Here is a 17,702-nt window from a genome sequence, read left to right on the forward strand (position 1 = left end):
GCTCTGTTATGCTTTGGGGGACATTTTGCTGGCATGATTTGGGTCCACTCGTCCCCTTAGAGGGAAGGGTCACTGTAAATCAATACAAAGTTGTTCTGAGTCATCACCTTTATCCTATAATGAAACATTTCTATCCTGATGGGAGTGGTCTCTTCCAGGATGACAATGCCCCACGAGGGATCACTGAATGGTTTAATGAGTATGAAAATTATGTGTTCAATTGGGTTGAGATCTGGTGACTGTGAAAGTCACAGCATATGATTCACATCATTTTCATAGTCATCAAACCATCCTTAAAATCCTGGAACTTTTCTACAAATAGGGCGGAGGACAGTGGAAACAAAAGCAGAACCCAGGACAATGGCTACAGGTTCAGCTACAGGTCAGTAAGTCCTGTTAATGGAAAAACAACAAAAACTTAACAACAGATGTATGTTGTGAGCTCACTCATTGCATAGATTTGTTGTTGGGACAGTTCATAGCACATTGAAATAATGCAAACTATTATCTGCCTGGCAGGAAGGAGAAATGCATTTTAAGAGATCTCAAAATCTATGACATGCTTTGAGGAATGGTCAGCAGTAATGTAAAATATACACAATTTCTCATAAAAGAGTAAAATCATAGAAAAACACTAGTGGTCCTTGAAACCAATATTCTGATAAGTGTCAGTGTTGGTGAGAGGCCACTTGAGAGGCCACTTGTGACAACTGTTCAACTTTTCAATCACAGTTCTGTTTGGCATATGTTGTCATGACATTTCTCTTTGGATGCTACATAATTTTGAGTGCTTATGACTGATGCAGCAGCACCTATCTGGCATCTTTGTAACTCTGGAAGAAGCCTTATGTTGCCTTGAATTCTCATATTTATTGTCCGACGTCTGAGGCTGACACATACATGTGTATACATGTACTTAGTGCTTCAACTTCAAAAGATTCCTTAATATAGTTGCCTCTGCAAATGGGATTCACAGTAAATAATGTTACACAATACCACCATTTAAAAAACCCAAACACTCCATCTGCTGTTGTGTTGTTTGTAGAGAGGATGTGAATCAATGGAAATCAGACATTTAGAGGGCACAGCTTTTGCTCCTTCCTCCTTCCAGCTTCAAACATAAAGGACATAATCGGTTAGTCATCCTCTCCTGGACTGCCTGTATTCACTTCTGCAGCCTATTGTGTGTGTGGCCTTGTGTTTCTGAAACTGTGACTGATGACTTATTTTAACTGCGTAGGTATGTGTGTCTGTGCGTGTGTCAGTAGGGTGTAAAGCATGTACGTAAATACAGCTGAGGACAAATTATATAAAGAACTGACAGTGTTGTAATATACTTTTCAGTGTTCAGTACTGCGACACATACTGTACCTTTACTTCAGTTCATTATTTGACTGCATCCTTGCCCAATGAAAGACCTACTTATTCCATCAAATAGCTGTCTCATCCCCTCACATCTGTTTGATGCTAAGTGTGGGTGCATTACAGGGGGCTGTGGGGCTGTAGGAGCTCAGACTACAGGATATCTGCCTGATGATGGCCTGTCCTGACAGACGTGGGGTGTAGGGAACAAAAAATAGTATCTTGTGTACTATGTCATGACGTCCCAAGAAAAAGACTAGTTGTGTCAGAATTTCTTGGCCTTCTCTCGCCAAATTTGACAATTTCCACAACATGTTTCATGACGTTTGCCAATAACAGCACAGAGTGCTCTTCAACTGTTAACATGGAGAAGAGAAAGAGGAATGATGTCTCATTTCATTTTGGGTCAGGGGCATTTTACCAAATGAACATGATAATAATGTCACATGTGTGACTTCTGCACACGTCTGCTACACACACACACATTCACCCTCTTTCTACCTTCTGGGAAGGAAAAAGAGCTCATCTTCACCATCCTACAACCATAGATACTTCCAGCTTCACTTTCCCTCAGAAAACCCTGATTGCATACAGAAACATTTGTTGTTGTCACACAAGGAGAGAAAGACAGTAAGCTATGATTGTTTGGGGTCCAACGTGTAGCCTGCAATATCTCTCCAAATATTGTGCAGTCTAATCCCAACATTAGGCCACCACACAAGCCATAACTTGTGCTGAAGCTATAATTAGAAGAATTCAAATATCAACCAAATATTTTCGTAAGTCCAGCTATTTTACTTCCAAGCCATTTTCAAAAATAATGTTCAAACAAACTACATTTTTCTCCCCCTCCCTCCTTCTCCTTTCTCGTTTTCTGGTCACCTGCAATCTTGTGACACTGATGTGAGGTGGAATTTAGAACTGAGCGCTGAGGCTTCCTCTTGATCTACTGTGGCTTGGTTTTTCCTGCTTTTGCATGTCGCTTCGGACAGAAGTGTCTGCCCAATGAACAAATGTAAAATGAGGGGTTTGTCATGTGAATACCACCTTTCACATTGATTGGTCTAGTTTCAATGAAAATACAGTACTTGAGTAAATGTACTTAGCTATTTCCCATGACTAGGACTTGGAGATTTACAGTATAAAACAAAACCTGCATTACAAACTGGATTGGAGCTTGACCCACATGAGGGACTAAAAGTCACAGATTTTGACCATTCTTATTAAAATCATGTTCTTGTGAGTCCCCAACTTTATGGAAGCACAATGCTGAAAAACTGGAGTACCCCTTTATTCGTTTGTACAATGCTGTAACTGTTCATTTGGGCTATAATGTATGTGTGACAAGCAGAAGGTTTTAACCTCAGTTAGCAGCCTTTTTCTGCAGAGTGACATTCAAACCCCCGTCTGTGCCTCTTTGAGGGGTCAGACCTGGCCTTCAACCAGCACCAGCACAGACAGAATAGCTAATGATAGAGGCAGCAGAGAAAATGTCATTCCTTAACATTTTATCACTCGGCATGTAAAAGCCAGGCATTTTTTTCTCCATTCCATGCTCCAAAGTTGTAATTCAGATTATGACAGTCTTTGTCAAATACTGTTGCTTTACATGTATGTGCATATATTCATGAGTGTGTTAAGAGCTACTTACAGATGTACTCATGTGGAAGGCTATAATGTCTAACACAAGAAATCTATTTAGTCAGAGGGAGGACTGGAATATGTTCTCCTCCCACTGTATCAATTCATCACAGAAGCGCAGTTCAAATATGATTCAATAGGGATGAAAATGTTTTTCTTAACAGCACAGAAATAATTCTCCAAGGACTATTAATCAAAATCTTTTGCTGCTTGTCTTTGAGACCATAAACATATTCTGAATGTGCTCTTAAGACCATGATTATGTCATATATGTGTCTTTATCATTTATATAGGATGCTGACTCTTACATGTTTACACTAAAGAACACAGTAAGACATCCACATTGGTAATGTTTCATAGCATAACCACTGTAAATATGATAGACTATGCTGGGGATATAAGAAATAACAGATTGTAATATCCCCACTTAAAGAAAAGTTATGGCACAAACAATACGATAACAAACTACGACTGGCTCTTTTCAAAACACAAGGAAGTAATACTCAACTATACACTACACATTAATTAGTCTGTTTGCAAACCTACCTTAACGCATTTCATTCTTGACTGTGAAAGATGTTCAAACTGCAGGGCTCCTTCACTTGATAGGTCACTCTCAGCATACGGACTCAGGAGAAACCAGTAGGGAGAGCAGACATCCATGCAGGGGAGTGACTGATGAAAGGAGGGAGTGAAGACTAATATACGTCAGATGAAAGTGAAAGGCCAGCCTATGGCAGCCAAGCAGCAGAAAGCACACAGCCAATGACAGCTCATCCTATTGTGAGGAGCCACAGTACAGACAGTGGTCTTTGGTAAAGCATTTGCGGAGGTAAGACTGATTTCTTTTCACCTTCAGGTATTCAGACTGTCGATGTGTGGAATGACAATAGTGCTGCCAACGTCACCGGAAAGTTCAAGGCTGCAGACGGATTTATTTTGGTGAAGATTGCACAACAGAGTGCTTCACTTGCTTCATGGACGTATTACCATATTCAGCAATCGATGGAGAAAGGCTGACAAAATAAGATGTTAGATTTTCTAGCTTGTAAATCTGTTAACGCAGAACAAGCTTTTAAAAGACATGTCCACCCTGAGGTCTTTGTCTATTCTGTGAATATCCAAACCTGATGATGTCTGTCTGTGTAATAAGAGTCATTATGATGAAATGTACTGTTCTGGTGAACTATTCTTTCCCACAACCTGATTCATCTGCTGCAGTGAGTGATTTCCCTCATTTCTATGCTCCTATGAAATTCCAGAGAAGGGGTTGAACTTGATGCATTATATGATGCACTCAGCTCTACGGTTATGGCGTCAGTATGCTTTAAACAAACTAGAGGTCATAGGACACGTCGTCTGATCACGTCTGAAGGCAAAAGTGTTCATACCTACCCCCATCTCCCCCATCTCTCTCCAACTACTCTGTAAGTCCATGTTGTCTCAGTGTGATGAATCATTCTTTCACACTTCATGTCTCCTCAAAGGCAATCTTTCTTTTTTTTCTTTACATTTTATGAAAAAAACATAAGACCAAACACAGACAACATAAATACACACCACAAGAACAGTATGTCACAGGTTACAGACAAAAAGATGTAAATTCTGTATATTTGCTTATAATATTATATTATAATATATTGCATCACAAATCCCTCTTGACAGGACGTCTATGGGTTCCTATTCATTGTACTGGCTTTGTATCTTCTACCAGTGCAAATCACTTCTTAACTAAATGTCTCTTATTTATATAGTCCTTTATAAGTGTCCATGGTCCATGTAAGCCATTATCTATGTAAACATCATTATGAGTTCTATAAAATCCTTCAGCCAGTAACTGAAACAAAAACAATTTGATTTCTTTACTTTACAATTCATGAGAATGATCCTTTTCACAGAAAGGAATGCCAATGCTATCGGGCATTGTGTTACTGCAGATTCATGCCATCCACTTTAATGCCCAACAAACACAGTAATACATTCACATTTAATATTGAATATAATATATTTTGAACTCTTACCCCAAACGTCCTCATAACTTGGCAATGCCATATCACATGTATCAAAGATGCTCTCTCTCCACAGCCTCGCCTCAAAGACATTCTTGGTGTTGTGCTTGGTTGTTCACATGAGAAGTGACAGCAGCCAACTTTCATACCTTCACACACCTGGCCAGTCTCTGCAGGAAGTGCAGGGAAAGATGAACCCACTAGAGGGCCATGGGGGTGACAATTAGCTGTGGACTCTTGCTGACTCTCTCATCACACATTCTGTATGTGCTCTATTGCCTTCAAGTGCCATAATGTACATACCGGCCCCAGGTGTGTCAGATTAGTTTGTTTTTTTACAGGTATAATGTAAGAGCCATATTCATTCAAATAAGAAGTGTTTTAACATCAGTCTCATTAACAAGACAAGACCTCAACATTTTGTAACAATTGCTGCTTGAAGGTGCTTATCATTTCTGTTGATAGTGTCATTGAGTGCTGCTTCTTTTCAAACAAATTTGCACTTAGTGACATATTTAGCTCCTGTGAGTCTTAAAAGAAAAGCAAGTGCTTTCAATTGTTGAGAGCAAAAGACTGCAGACAAATGTTTTTAGATGTTGTGAGGACAAGTCTACCTGTCAAAATGTTCTCTTTGTTTTAAGTATATGTAGTATAATGGGTTTAAATGACACGGTGTAGATAAATATCACCACTGTAATAAGCCAAACCTGTGGCCTTAATGCCTGTAGTTTTCAATGTGGAGACACCAGTTTCCAGTGTGACTTGCATAGTGGTCCTCAGGCATCCTGTCCCCAAGTCTTCTTTTAGTCTAATCCATGGATATAAAGTCTATCAACCCATTGAAAAGCAACTGCAGGAGCATTCAAGTCCATAACATGGTTGGTATCATAGGTCATTTATTAAATAGATAGTAACAGCCAACAGTCTCTGCATTGTGTTTTGATGATGGTAGACTAACGGCTGACAGTTAGCTAGGTGACTCCAATGCAGAGACACTGACAGCTCTGATGTCGATTCAATGAGTTGTTGACCGCTTACAAACACTTCAGGATGTGGGAGATACAAGTCTGGTCTCAGAAAAACTATTCAGTAAAAAAATAAAATCATAATTAAAGGAAACTTATAATACTAATGAATCATTTCTGTAGCCAAGCTCAATAACCATTAACTGACATATTACAGGGCCAACAGTCTAACCTTGAGCAGGATCACACGTTACACAGAGACACTACTGATACAGATGGATCAGTACACATTGATCATCACTTTGGATGTCAATATAGTTATAGTTAGTAATATAGTCTCTCTCAAATTGGCTTTACATTAATATTTACAGGTTTTCATTTTACAGTCACACACTCACTTGGGGGATACAAGCCCAGTCTGACTTGTTCTCCCAGTGATGGGCTTTATAGCTGCATCGTTACCTTGGATACTGTTAAGCCTAGTATTAAATATGAAATATAAAATACACAAATAGTACACTTTACAACCAAGAAATAAAGATAAAATTACTGACCAAATTAAATGATATATTACAAGATTTTTTTATTATAGTAACCATTTGAAGCTCAAATTATGTGTTTAATGTAACATGCAGGAGATGTTACATATGTTTACTGGTATAAATCATGGCTTTACTGGATTTGGAATATATTCTAAGGTTTGCTCTGGTTTTAGGATAAACTTGATAGAATGCAGTAGATGAGCTGAGAATCTTAGTCAGACTGCTAATCCCTAAAATGTCTTTAGTCTGGGTTTCAGTCCCACAGTTCTGTTCCTTTGGTCCACATTAAACAGAAGGCCCATTGCCATCTTTAGTTCATGTTTAGTTGGGAGGGTGGGGGGTGGGGGGTGATGTGTCAGACATCAATGTCTGACACCAAGTTCAAAGTCTTGGAACTGCATTTTGAAGGCTTTATTCATGTTGTCTGCTGGATATAAGTATCAGTTGAAACTGTACTGAAGTTTATCCATTACAAATAACTGGCAGATGTACTGACAGCGCTTCTGCAGTGTTTACCAAATTAAATTTGACTTTTTAAAAACATTTTTAATACCATTTAGAATGCAATTCAATACCTGTGTCATGGCCAGACCGCTCAAAGAATGACAGAAAACCAGTAGGGACAATACACCTAACAACATTTTTTATCATATTTCTGGCAGTAATTCCCAGACGTATATAATAATAATTCTTAGTAATACAATTTATCAATTAGTGTGACCTGGACCCAGATAAGTGGCAGGAAATGGATGGATGGATCAATTAACCAATAACAACATAATTATTGCTAAAACTGACACTTTACCACAGACAGGGGATGGCCTTCCTCGCTACTGTAGCTGCAGTAATGACAGTGTTTGCTGCAGGTCTGATGGTGCTGACTGAAACTCCACAAAACAGGGTTATACAGCAAAATCCATTCTCACACCAGTCTCACTTGTTTATATTGTCCGAGGAAACACAAAGAGGGAATTTGATGCTAAAAAAGATGTAAATGTGTCAGATATCCACTTGATGTGACTAACTCAGACTGCTGAGGCCTCATATAAGCTTCACATCATCTTTTAAATGCTTTTTGATTTTTGCCCCAGCACTTAGACTGAAAGCATATTTGAAGGGGATCTTTTAATAGTAGTACAATCAGGAGGAATGATTACAGTGAAAATAATTACTGCTACTGTAGTAGGGATTTGCAGAGGGCCCAGTATTTGTATTTGTATCTGTATTTGTTGAGGCAGCAAAATTATTTGTATTTGTATTCAAATAAAAGTGGGAAGAGGACTAAAATTACGCTTTTAAATTTTAGAAAGTGTCAGTATCTCCAGGAGTGATGTTCATATCAGGATGTGCGTCATGCAGCAGGTGGATGTGACTCCCCTCGTTGAGACCTGCTGATAGACGTAACAGTGGAGCAGAGCAGAGACACTGAGAGAGATGTAACCGACCTGCATGCTAGTATTTGACTTTTTTTTCTTCCCGAAAAAAAATAATTTAAAAAATATTTGTATGAAACAAATATTCGTAAGAAACCCACTATTTGTGCTTTGCCGAATAACGTATTTGTATTCAGGCACACCCATATACTGTAGGCATCTTTATGTCTGAAATCAGTATTTATTTCAACTCTGGAGAAAAAAATACAACTTGTTATTACACCTTCACACTGTACAAGTTAGTTTTAAAAAAAAATCACTTCAAGTCCTGTATTTACATTGTTCTGGCACCCATTTACACAATCACAAAGATTTCACTTTCTACTTCACATCATTGCTTGATGCTCTCGTAGACTTGGAATCTGTACTGGATACCGTTCTCCTCCTGCAGTTCCTGTGGCACTCCTGGGAACCTGTAGGAGAAACCAGCCATCTTGTTAATGTTAAAAGGTTTTAAGGGCAGTCTCACACCTTGAGGGATGTTATTGAAAAAGACATTTGGTGAATTTTAAATATGTTTGTATTTGCATTCAAAAAAGCTGCAGGGAAAATGAGGCTTTATGATGAAGTTAATCAGATTTAAGGCTTCTACTTCATTAAAACTTGGGTCTTATTTTCCCCTTGTTTGGAAAGAAAACAAATGCAAACAATAAAGTTACGACACAAACTGATATCTGATATATCATATCATATCATATATGTAATCTGTGTTCCCAGATCTCAGCAGTTTACTTGGTAGGTACAATATTACCATAACTGAAATGATGGCCAAAACTACAAAAAATTTAAGTTATAATAAACCTGATTATCCTTTATAATGAGTAGAATATGCATGCTGGTCTTACTCTGGCAGTAGACGATATTTGTCCAGGCTGATTTCAGGGAGGAATGTGTCACACTCAAACTGCTTCAGGATTTGTGTGACGAAGAGTCTCCTAGTCCCCGGGCTCTCCATCAACTCCTGGGTAGCCCACAGGAACCAAACATAATTACAAAAAGAAGAACGGTGAGTGAATGCAAAAGTATGTTATTTCAGCTCATGACCCATTACTGACAGTTGCAACCAGTCTCACAGGAAAATTGAATATTATTGGTTAGTATTTGCCATTGTCAATCTCAATACATCAAGACTTGTGTTCTATGTTGTACCTTGTATAGAGAGCTGCCTCCTATAACCCAGACCTGGTCAGCCCGGTCCGCTAGCTCAGTGTCAAGCAGCCTGAGAGCTGAGCTGAAATCTGCAGCCAGGTGGTGGGCTCCTGCAGGGGGCTCTCTGGAAAACAACCAACACTCAACATCAGCTGTTTCCTACAACATCTTGCTTTATCACAACATTTTAGGCTGCATTCACACATCATCTGAATGGAGGGGCAGTGCGTTTACGCCAAACAGCAACAACCAAGGCTTCATATTGAAGCCAATGTGGAAGTACCTTATAGTGCAATACCACTGACAGTTGCTAGGTGCTGACTCCAATAGACTCCCATTCAAAAAGCGTCGATTTCTCTCATGAAATACTAAGTCAATACATTTTTCAACCAGTCATTATGGTCTTAATCGCTGAATTCGGGTCTCTAATAAGTGTGCTGGTGGTCATTTTGGAAATTATTGCTCCATTATTAAGATTTGAAGACTTATAGTAGCTTTGATGTCTGCCGTGTGGGTGTTGATTCACAGCTGTGATTGACATTTGGTTCACCTGCTGCTCTCCTGGACTCAGGGACTCACATCGAGTCTGACCGTTGTCACAATATATCGGTAAGTTCAGGGATTTTCCTGCATAGAGAATTGCGGAGGTGGCTGCCTCAAAATCAGGGTCCCCACAGATGCTTAGAAAGTCTTAAAATATATTTTAAGTATTTTTGTATTTCAGCTGTCATGCTTTCAGATATTTCTGCTCACTTGTAAGATTAAGTTGACTGGAAAGTCCTCCTTCCCAACAAATGGAGGTATAGCACTCCATGGTTTTATAGAAATGTGATTGACTCAACAGATGTTGAGATCATTTCAAATCCACAATTACCTCTATTTGCTGTTTAAATCAAATGTTTGATTGTGGGGTTGTCAATCATGTAAACAATGAAGTCTAAATGTAGCACTAGTGTAGCCGACTCACCTGGAGGTTATGTAGCCTCATTGAAATTGTGCTTCTTGAAATGTTTCAGCAGATTAAAGAGAGACTGACAAACACAGGTATCAACGACCAACTATCTATATATCTCTCTCGGCTGAAAATATTGGTACCCTTCCACCTTTTTGGAAAAAAAAACAACTTTTTTTTGTGTCTCCACCAACTAGGTGCAGTCTCTGACTGTGTGTGTCTGCTATTTGGTGCTGAGCAGGTAGTGTATAGTAGGTTTATTAGAGCTTTCTTACTGAAAAGTCATTGGTGATGAGTGCACTGAACCAAAACTGTATATTTATGAGCCAAATAACCATGACACATGAGCTGAAAGGAGCTAAAAAGCTAAAAAAGATAATCCTCTACGGGTTTGTCACTATGAGTGACACATTACACACATTATTATAAAAATATCCATTAGTGCAGCTTTAAAATGTCAAAAATACCATGTACTGTATGTTCATGCCTAAATTCTTGCAATCTTTTTGAAAAGATCTATTCAAAGATGCAGAGAGACTTTTTGGTCTATACCATTTCTAACATAAGGGATGGGAGCAGTCTCTTTCAATGCCTCATCAGTTACCAACGGTAACTGATGGTCAACATGATGCCAAAACGGTAGACATGCATTTGATTGTCCACCAATAAAACAGCCTGTTTGTAAGTATCATCAGAGGATGCTGGGGTGAAAGTGTCTCATTCAGCTACATTATCTACAGCGCTCTATTCTTTTTACTACATCTCTTGCATGCTCCGTTTCTTATCAGATGTGAATGCTATCGACTAAGAATGTAACAAATGAATTACAGTTAACAACTTTTAAAAATGAACACAGGATTAACCTCTACACTCAGCACTTGAAGTTGAAATGTCTTGGGTGTCAGAGAATGACAAAAAAAAGAAAGTGGTGAAGCTGTGAATTAGTGAGCTACAGTAGATTTGATGACCAGCAGGAAATACTCTTTTGCAGAGTATTTGATCTGCTGGAGCTTTGACAGTCACTAGAAGCACATTCTATCCTTTGTAAAAGTTTGGTAGCTGCATTGTCGTTGAGCTAGCGGCTCTGCTACGAGAGGTGTGTGTGTGTGTCTGTGACGGAGTGTCAGTATGTAGCTGTAGCTTTTGTTGTCTATCATCAGAGGCACAAACTGAGGCTACAGTGTTGTGATATTTATACTGGGTCCGCTGGACTATATGCATTATGAAATGACAATTGTGTATCTCCATTGAAAAAAAAAAACCAAACAACTGTATTCAGATTTCATCTACCTGGGCGGGCCACGCAAGTAGAACTTATGTATGGGAAACACTGGCATTAAGTGGTTGGTGACATACTTGAGCTCCCTGCTGAGGACGATGTTGATCCTGTTATTCAAAGGTCTGTTCTTCTCTGGGATGGAAAACCACGTCTTCCTGCCCATGATGACCACATTCTGCTTCCCTGTAGGACAGTAAGAGCAGATCAACACCTAACACACACCAGCTGACATACAACTAGGAACATACTAAGGATATGGAAGTCTGAACTTTAAATATTGAGACAGTTGGAATCTTTTCCTGTAAATGTAAACAAACAGTGTTTTCTTCTTTACTCCAAATATTAATTTCTTAAATTCATCCCGACATGTTTGAGCCTGAATCCGATCTGAAAAATGTGTGAGTGAATATCAACGTTTCATTATCAGCGCCTCAAAACTAAACTCATGATCCAGTTAATGCTGAATAAACCTGAACTCTGACAACAAATGTAAAACCTCAGTTATCTCCACTTACAAGAAACGGAAGAGGACTGAATGACCAAAAATACAATACTAGAGTCATCTAGTCATCTTTAAAACAGCATGTATACTATGTTCTTACTTATGTAGTACTCTCTTGCTAATATAGAAGCTGATATGCGAGGTAAAACATTTTCTGATCCATCCTGCCCAGTAGCTCCAAAAGTGAAGGAGACACACTGTAAAATAGTGACAAGTATTCATCCAGTCAGTGGAACTGATTCTTCAAGCTTTTTGTTTCATGCTGTACTAAAAGGTTTTGGTTTGACATACAAAGCTGAATTTAATAAAATTCCAAATTTAATTTGAATGATATTCTCATATAAAAACAAACATAGTCAATTTAATAATTGAATTTTGAATGTGGACAAATACAAACTCCACTGTTGCAAATGGTGGGATGTTTTTCCTTCAGTCACACTTTTCATAAGTCCAAAGTCAGTTTCTTACAACTTTTGTTGTCATGGCAATGGTTAACCTTTTATAACCACACGTCCCTTGCTGTAACTTCTATCTGCTTTGTACTGATGACACTAGTTAACATTGCTTATTCCTGCTGACGTCATGGTCTACAACTTTTCCATTATCGTGCATATTCTTATTTCTCGGCTCACTTCATGGTATCATGTTCTTAGTACAGCCATTGGAATATAATAACGTTACCAAACATGTTCATCTGTGACAGACAAATCAAACTTTGACCTCTGACTGTTTGACTTTAACAGACATACGTTACCTTCCACAGATGACGTCGCTGTCATCTTTCGGAAATGTTTGAATTCGTTACTGTAAAAGAAGAACATAAACTTCCATCAATTGAAGACAAAACTGATAGATTCGCAGTGCTCCACCAGCGTTGCCAAATGTACGATAAATACCGTATTTGTGTAATAATTTGCCCTCTGGACGATGTACGGTCAATAACGCCAAAAGTCCCGTTATGTTCGATAATTTGACCATTTTGTGACTATTTCTATTTGTGCAGGGCAACCTGTACTAATACTAATGCTGCCTTCCAGTGCAGTGGGAAATTAAAATCTTACAGTACAGAGGAAAGATGCAATTGGACAGTAGCCTAGATGTCTTGAGAAACATGTAGTAAACATCACACAGTCTAAATAGTTTCGAACATGCCTGATTTTTCTCCGATATGTCTCCTTTGATAAGATATTTTACATTAGTAAATTCGAAATGTTTTTTGAGTCGCATTTGTGACCACGAATCTTCAAAGTGGGACTTTACGGCGCGTCCGTGAACGCAGCACGTGTTTTCTGAAATTACACACTTATGCCTATTTGTTCCCTTCGTTATAACTCGGGTACGATCATTTTGAGCCTCTGGTACTATACTTTAACATTTCCCATCTGGCAACACTGTGCTCCGCTGCTGAACCTCGCATTCATGCTTTTTATAGTTTCCACATGAACTCAATGAATCAAACCGTCTGTAAACAGGACTTACCTGAGTCTGACTGGATGCCAGGGCAGGTTTCCACTCTTGCCGATGCCCAGGTCAGGACACACTGCCACGATACCGTTCAGGATGCGGGACATTGCGACAATTGAACAATCCTCTGGACTTCTGTTGTGTGTGATATCCTGGCACCTTCCCGCCAGCCTCTTCTTCTTCTTCAGCTAACAGTCACGTCGTTACGTTACTGCCATCTAGTGGCGGTTAAATAACTCCTTCAATGTCGATTTATTTCTAAGGGAGAAAATGCTTCCAACATTTGATAACTACTAAAATTCACAGTATACATTCTCCTCTGGTCATAGTTAGGATTTTTGAGAGAAACTCAGGTCATAGGTCGAATGAAGTCCTGGCTGAGTTCTGCAGTAAACCATGGTTTGTTGTACTTGACCTGGGTCCTTGTGGGGATGCAATACTGCATTTGCATACTCATCCAGATCAGCTGATGTCCCAAAACGTCCCAGTCAGTGCAGTCCAGGCAGGACTGTAGATTTTCAGTGGCCTCCCATCTTTTCACAATTCTCACTACAGGCTTTGAATATTTAGGGCCCGAGCCCAAAGGGTGAAGGCCCTTTTGTATTTCATGTTTGTTTGTTTCTTTCTTTATTAGGGCCTGAGCGCCAGAAAGAAAACACACAGACAAGTTATTTGGGTTTTTATAAATGTTTATATGTTTTAAGTAATGTTGAAACTGTGTAATATTAACTGTGGGTACTTCACAGCTGCACTCACAGAGAGGGAAAAGCAGAAAACCATCAAAGGTGGTATGATTGTTATTGTAAACCGCAACACCACAGTTTAAGATTGAAGAATTAAAGCATTAAACATAGAGATATGGCCAATGTTATCACTGCAGTCTGAACTATGCATCACTCTCTTGTCATTGTGATTAAGATAAGCATAAATCCAAGCTGAAGTACGGTTGTCCCACCATAGAATAGTTGATTAACAACCCAAGATGTTACATTTTTGTTAAATGTTTTGACTCCTTTCCAAGTACTTTTGCACATCACATTTTGCAAAAACATGTTTTCTAACATTATATGCAATTTTTATTTTTTAATTATAGTTTTGTAGCTTACCCATGATGTCTATCTTGAGCTCCACAACCACATTTTCACTTGTTTATTCGTGTTTATTCTGGTCTCCAAAACTGTAATGTTTTTCACAAAAAGGTTGCTGTGTTCTCCCTTCATGAAACAGTTGTGTATGGAGTCACTACTACAGGAGTCTTCACAATGCTTTGTGAAATTATTTGAATTACATATAACATCACGTTCATGTTCATTAACACTGGAATGTTTTTCTTTTATTCACTGATAAGTACATACATATATAGACAATATGGACATACTAACAAATACAAAGGCAACAGGGGATGATTCTTCTGGGTTACAAAACATAAAAGGACACAGATAGGTAACAGGGGACAGCATGTGAAGAAGAAAGAAAAATATTAAAAGAAATAAAAAATAAATAAGCAGAGGGTGTGATCTGTTTGTATCATTATTATAAAACACTAGAATGTAACTTAAACTGTGAAGAGGTTGTTTGATATTGTTTGTAGAGAACCTTTTCATCCTATATGTTGTTCATGTAACCAGACAAAAATACAACAGATTTCATATTTTTAATAGTGTTATTTTGAGACTTCATGCAATCAACTGTGGTTGTTTTTACAGCAGACTTCACATAGCAAAAAGTAGGAATCCACTAAAAGTGGTATAATTAAAGGGATCATCATAAACACCGTAGCCTGACCAGAGAACCAGATAGATCACATCTCCCTTTTCCAGTTGAAGAACAAATCCATTAGACACATTGACAAAAGCAATGTCATCATTTGCATCATGAGCTATGTGAATTATATTGTTATTGTGATACAGTTTAATACCTATTAAGGCTAAAGGCCGTGTTTCAAACCCATTGAATCTGAAGTAGTAGGTTCCTCTGACTGGGGCTGTAAAGAAACCTGCAACAAAGGAGGAATTCAGTCCATTAATTGATTTTATCAGGCTTTATAAGTGTTTGTTGTTGCCAAGTGCGTGTATGTTAGACTGTGTTAGAAATCTGATCAAGGAGTCAATTCAGTGAAAACACAAACCAAACCAAATACAAGTGAGAACTATCAAAGCTTTCACAGAAAGAACCCATTAGAGTAAAACCTGCCAAATGGAATAAAAATAGCTACATAATACATTAAAACATGTGCAAACTATGTAAAAGAGAAATGACATCATGTATATCCCAGGATAGTATACTTTATCTGAAAGAGCTTCATAAGAGCTTCTAACCCAGAACTAGCCTGCTAAGAAGACAAGAAATACAAAGAAAAAAAAATGGTGAGACAGGCAATTCAAAGAGAGATATTCCACACTTGGACAACTAAGGATGCAATAAAAGTTATGTATGAAAAGGCAATTTAAAAACAAAAAGATAAGTTAGATCATAAATCTATAAGAGTGTGTAATAATTCAAATAAAAAATTTTTAAAAAGTAGGTGAGAGAGGTGTACGTACCTGTAGTTGGGTCATAAGCCTGGCCGACGTTGGTAAGAATTCTACTGAACTTAAGTGTCATGTCAGTACTGAAGGGTCCAACATATCCTGCGTCAGTAAGGCCGACAGAAAACGCCACCTTCGGTTGTTCTGTGTGAATGTGGAAGACACACATAGAGAGAATATTTTCCTCTCACATCAGTAACAGCTGCAAAATGTCACCTCTGCCTCATTTAATAGCCTGCTGCACAGAGGATGACCGTCGATTTACCGCTGCCATTCTCCATAATACGACATTTTGACTTTTTAATAATGATGTAAACAGCTCACCTGCATTCTCTCTCTTGAGCTCCTCCACCTCGTTTTCATTGGAGCTCATTCTGGCCTCCAGCACTGTGAACACATTCATCATTTTTATTGTAAAGGAGGTCAACTACATTACTGGAAGTTGAAATACCTGTATGTGTATATCTAATAAACTGGCAGCTTACCAGTGTTCTTCCTCTTGAGCTCCTCCAACATGTTTTCAGCAGTGTTCAATCTGGCCTCCAAAACTGTGAACACATTCTTGTTACTATCATAAAAGGTTTTCACTGCTGTTTATTGTGGCCTCCAAAACTGTAACATTTTTCACAAAGAGTTTAATTATGAACCTTTTATTAAGATCTCACTAAATATATTTATATTTCAAACATACAATGCTATTTTTGCTTTTTATGGATTTTTGTAGCTGTGCTCTGTGATGTTTAAAGTTTTCCCACCAAAACATTATTAATGAAACTTACCCTTTTTATTTTCTCATTGCTAACATAATATACTCAATTTAATTTTCACACTTTGATTTTTTTAAGCTCACCGCTGTTCTCTCTCTGGAGCTCCTTGACCAAATTTTCACTGGCGTTCAATCTGGTCTCCAAAACTGTGAAAACATTTAAAACTCTTATTATAAAGTAGGACTATGATCTGCAGTTTCACATTTTTCTTTGATCACTATTTAAACCTACCTGTGCTCTTATTTTCTGTTGCTGTTACTCTGGCTAGAAGATCTGCATTAGAGGAGGAAATAAATTAAGATTAACATCCACATGTAAAATCTCATCAATAAGTTAAACAGCAAGTTAAACTTGTTCCTGCTAAATGGACTTCACATCTGATAGACTTTAAAACAACAACATGTTTTCTAACTTAAAATGTCTTTTTTTTTTTTTACCTGTGTTCTCTCTCTCGAGCTCCTCCACTTTGTTGTCACTGGTGTTTATTCTGGCCTCCAAAACTGTGAATACATTTTTTTACCAAAAGGTTCATTTTGAATCTTAGATATTAATCTCAGTAAACATCTTAAAGATATTGTTACATTTAACTCTTGTGTTTGACAGGAAAAACATCACAAACATGAATGAATTATATATAATTTAATAAAATGTAAATATCTACCTGCATTCTTGTTTTCACTGGCTGTCAGTCTGGCCTGTATGGCTGGAATAAAAGCAGTAAATTAGTCCTGAAAGTAATGAATATGTGAACATTGCATCAACCTGTTTAGCACTATGTGAATGAACCTGTATTCTCTTGCTCCAGCTTCCTCAGCTCCAGACTGTGTTGGATCACCATGTCTCTCAGCGCCTTCAGCTCAGCCCAGATATCAGGGGAGATGTTAGTCTGATCGCTGGTTGCTTTAACACTCAGGATCTCATTCTGATCATCTGTCTGAGTGACATCATTCTCTGTCAGCCCTCTGCTCTCACCCTGAGCCGTCGTCCAGTACAGACAGAGCAGCAACGCCAGAAAAGCTGCAGCACGCCTCATTGTGAAATATCACCTCTTTAGACAGCAAGATGCAGTCTGACACGTCTCGCTCAGTTCCCGTCTTTATATACACGTA

The 17,702-nt window shown here is 38.3% G+C and overlaps 2 protein-coding genes across 2 annotated transcripts; both read right to left on the minus strand.

Annotated features, from left to right (window-relative positions):
• Positions 1–8,113: 8,113 nt before the first annotated feature.
• On the minus strand, positions 8,114–13,496 carry dhfr (dihydrofolate reductase). The gene is made up of 6 exons (XM_042421549.1): positions 13,314–13,496; positions 12,589–12,638; positions 11,410–11,515; positions 9,102–9,225; positions 8,798–8,913; positions 8,114–8,365 (listed from the first exon to the last, which is right to left on the minus strand). The coding sequence occupies exons 1-6, from the start codon at positions 13,403–13,405 to the stop codon at positions 8,284–8,286; spliced, it is 570 nt and encodes a 189-aa protein (XP_042277483.1). The 5' UTR covers positions 13,406–13,496; the 3' UTR covers positions 8,114–8,283.
• Positions 13,497–14,970: 1,474 nt separating this feature from the next.
• LOC121903853 lies at positions 14,971–17,702 on the minus strand. The gene is made up of 9 exons (XM_042421244.1): positions 17,380–17,702; positions 17,255–17,296; positions 17,031–17,093; positions 16,825–16,866; positions 16,677–16,739; positions 16,301–16,374; positions 16,151–16,253; positions 15,842–15,970; positions 14,971–15,294 (listed from the first exon to the last, which is right to left on the minus strand). Exons 1-9 carry the CDS (start codon positions 17,624–17,626, stop codon positions 15,011–15,013), a joined length of 1,047 nt encoding a protein of 348 aa, XP_042277178.1. The 5' UTR covers positions 17,627–17,702; the 3' UTR covers positions 14,971–15,010.

Source organism: Thunnus maccoyii, chromosome 9 (genome assembly GCF_910596095.1).
Source record: "Thunnus maccoyii chromosome 9, fThuMac1.1, whole genome shotgun sequence".
In the NCBI taxonomy this organism is placed as follows: Eukaryota; Metazoa; Chordata; class Actinopteri; order Scombriformes; family Scombridae; genus Thunnus; species Thunnus maccoyii.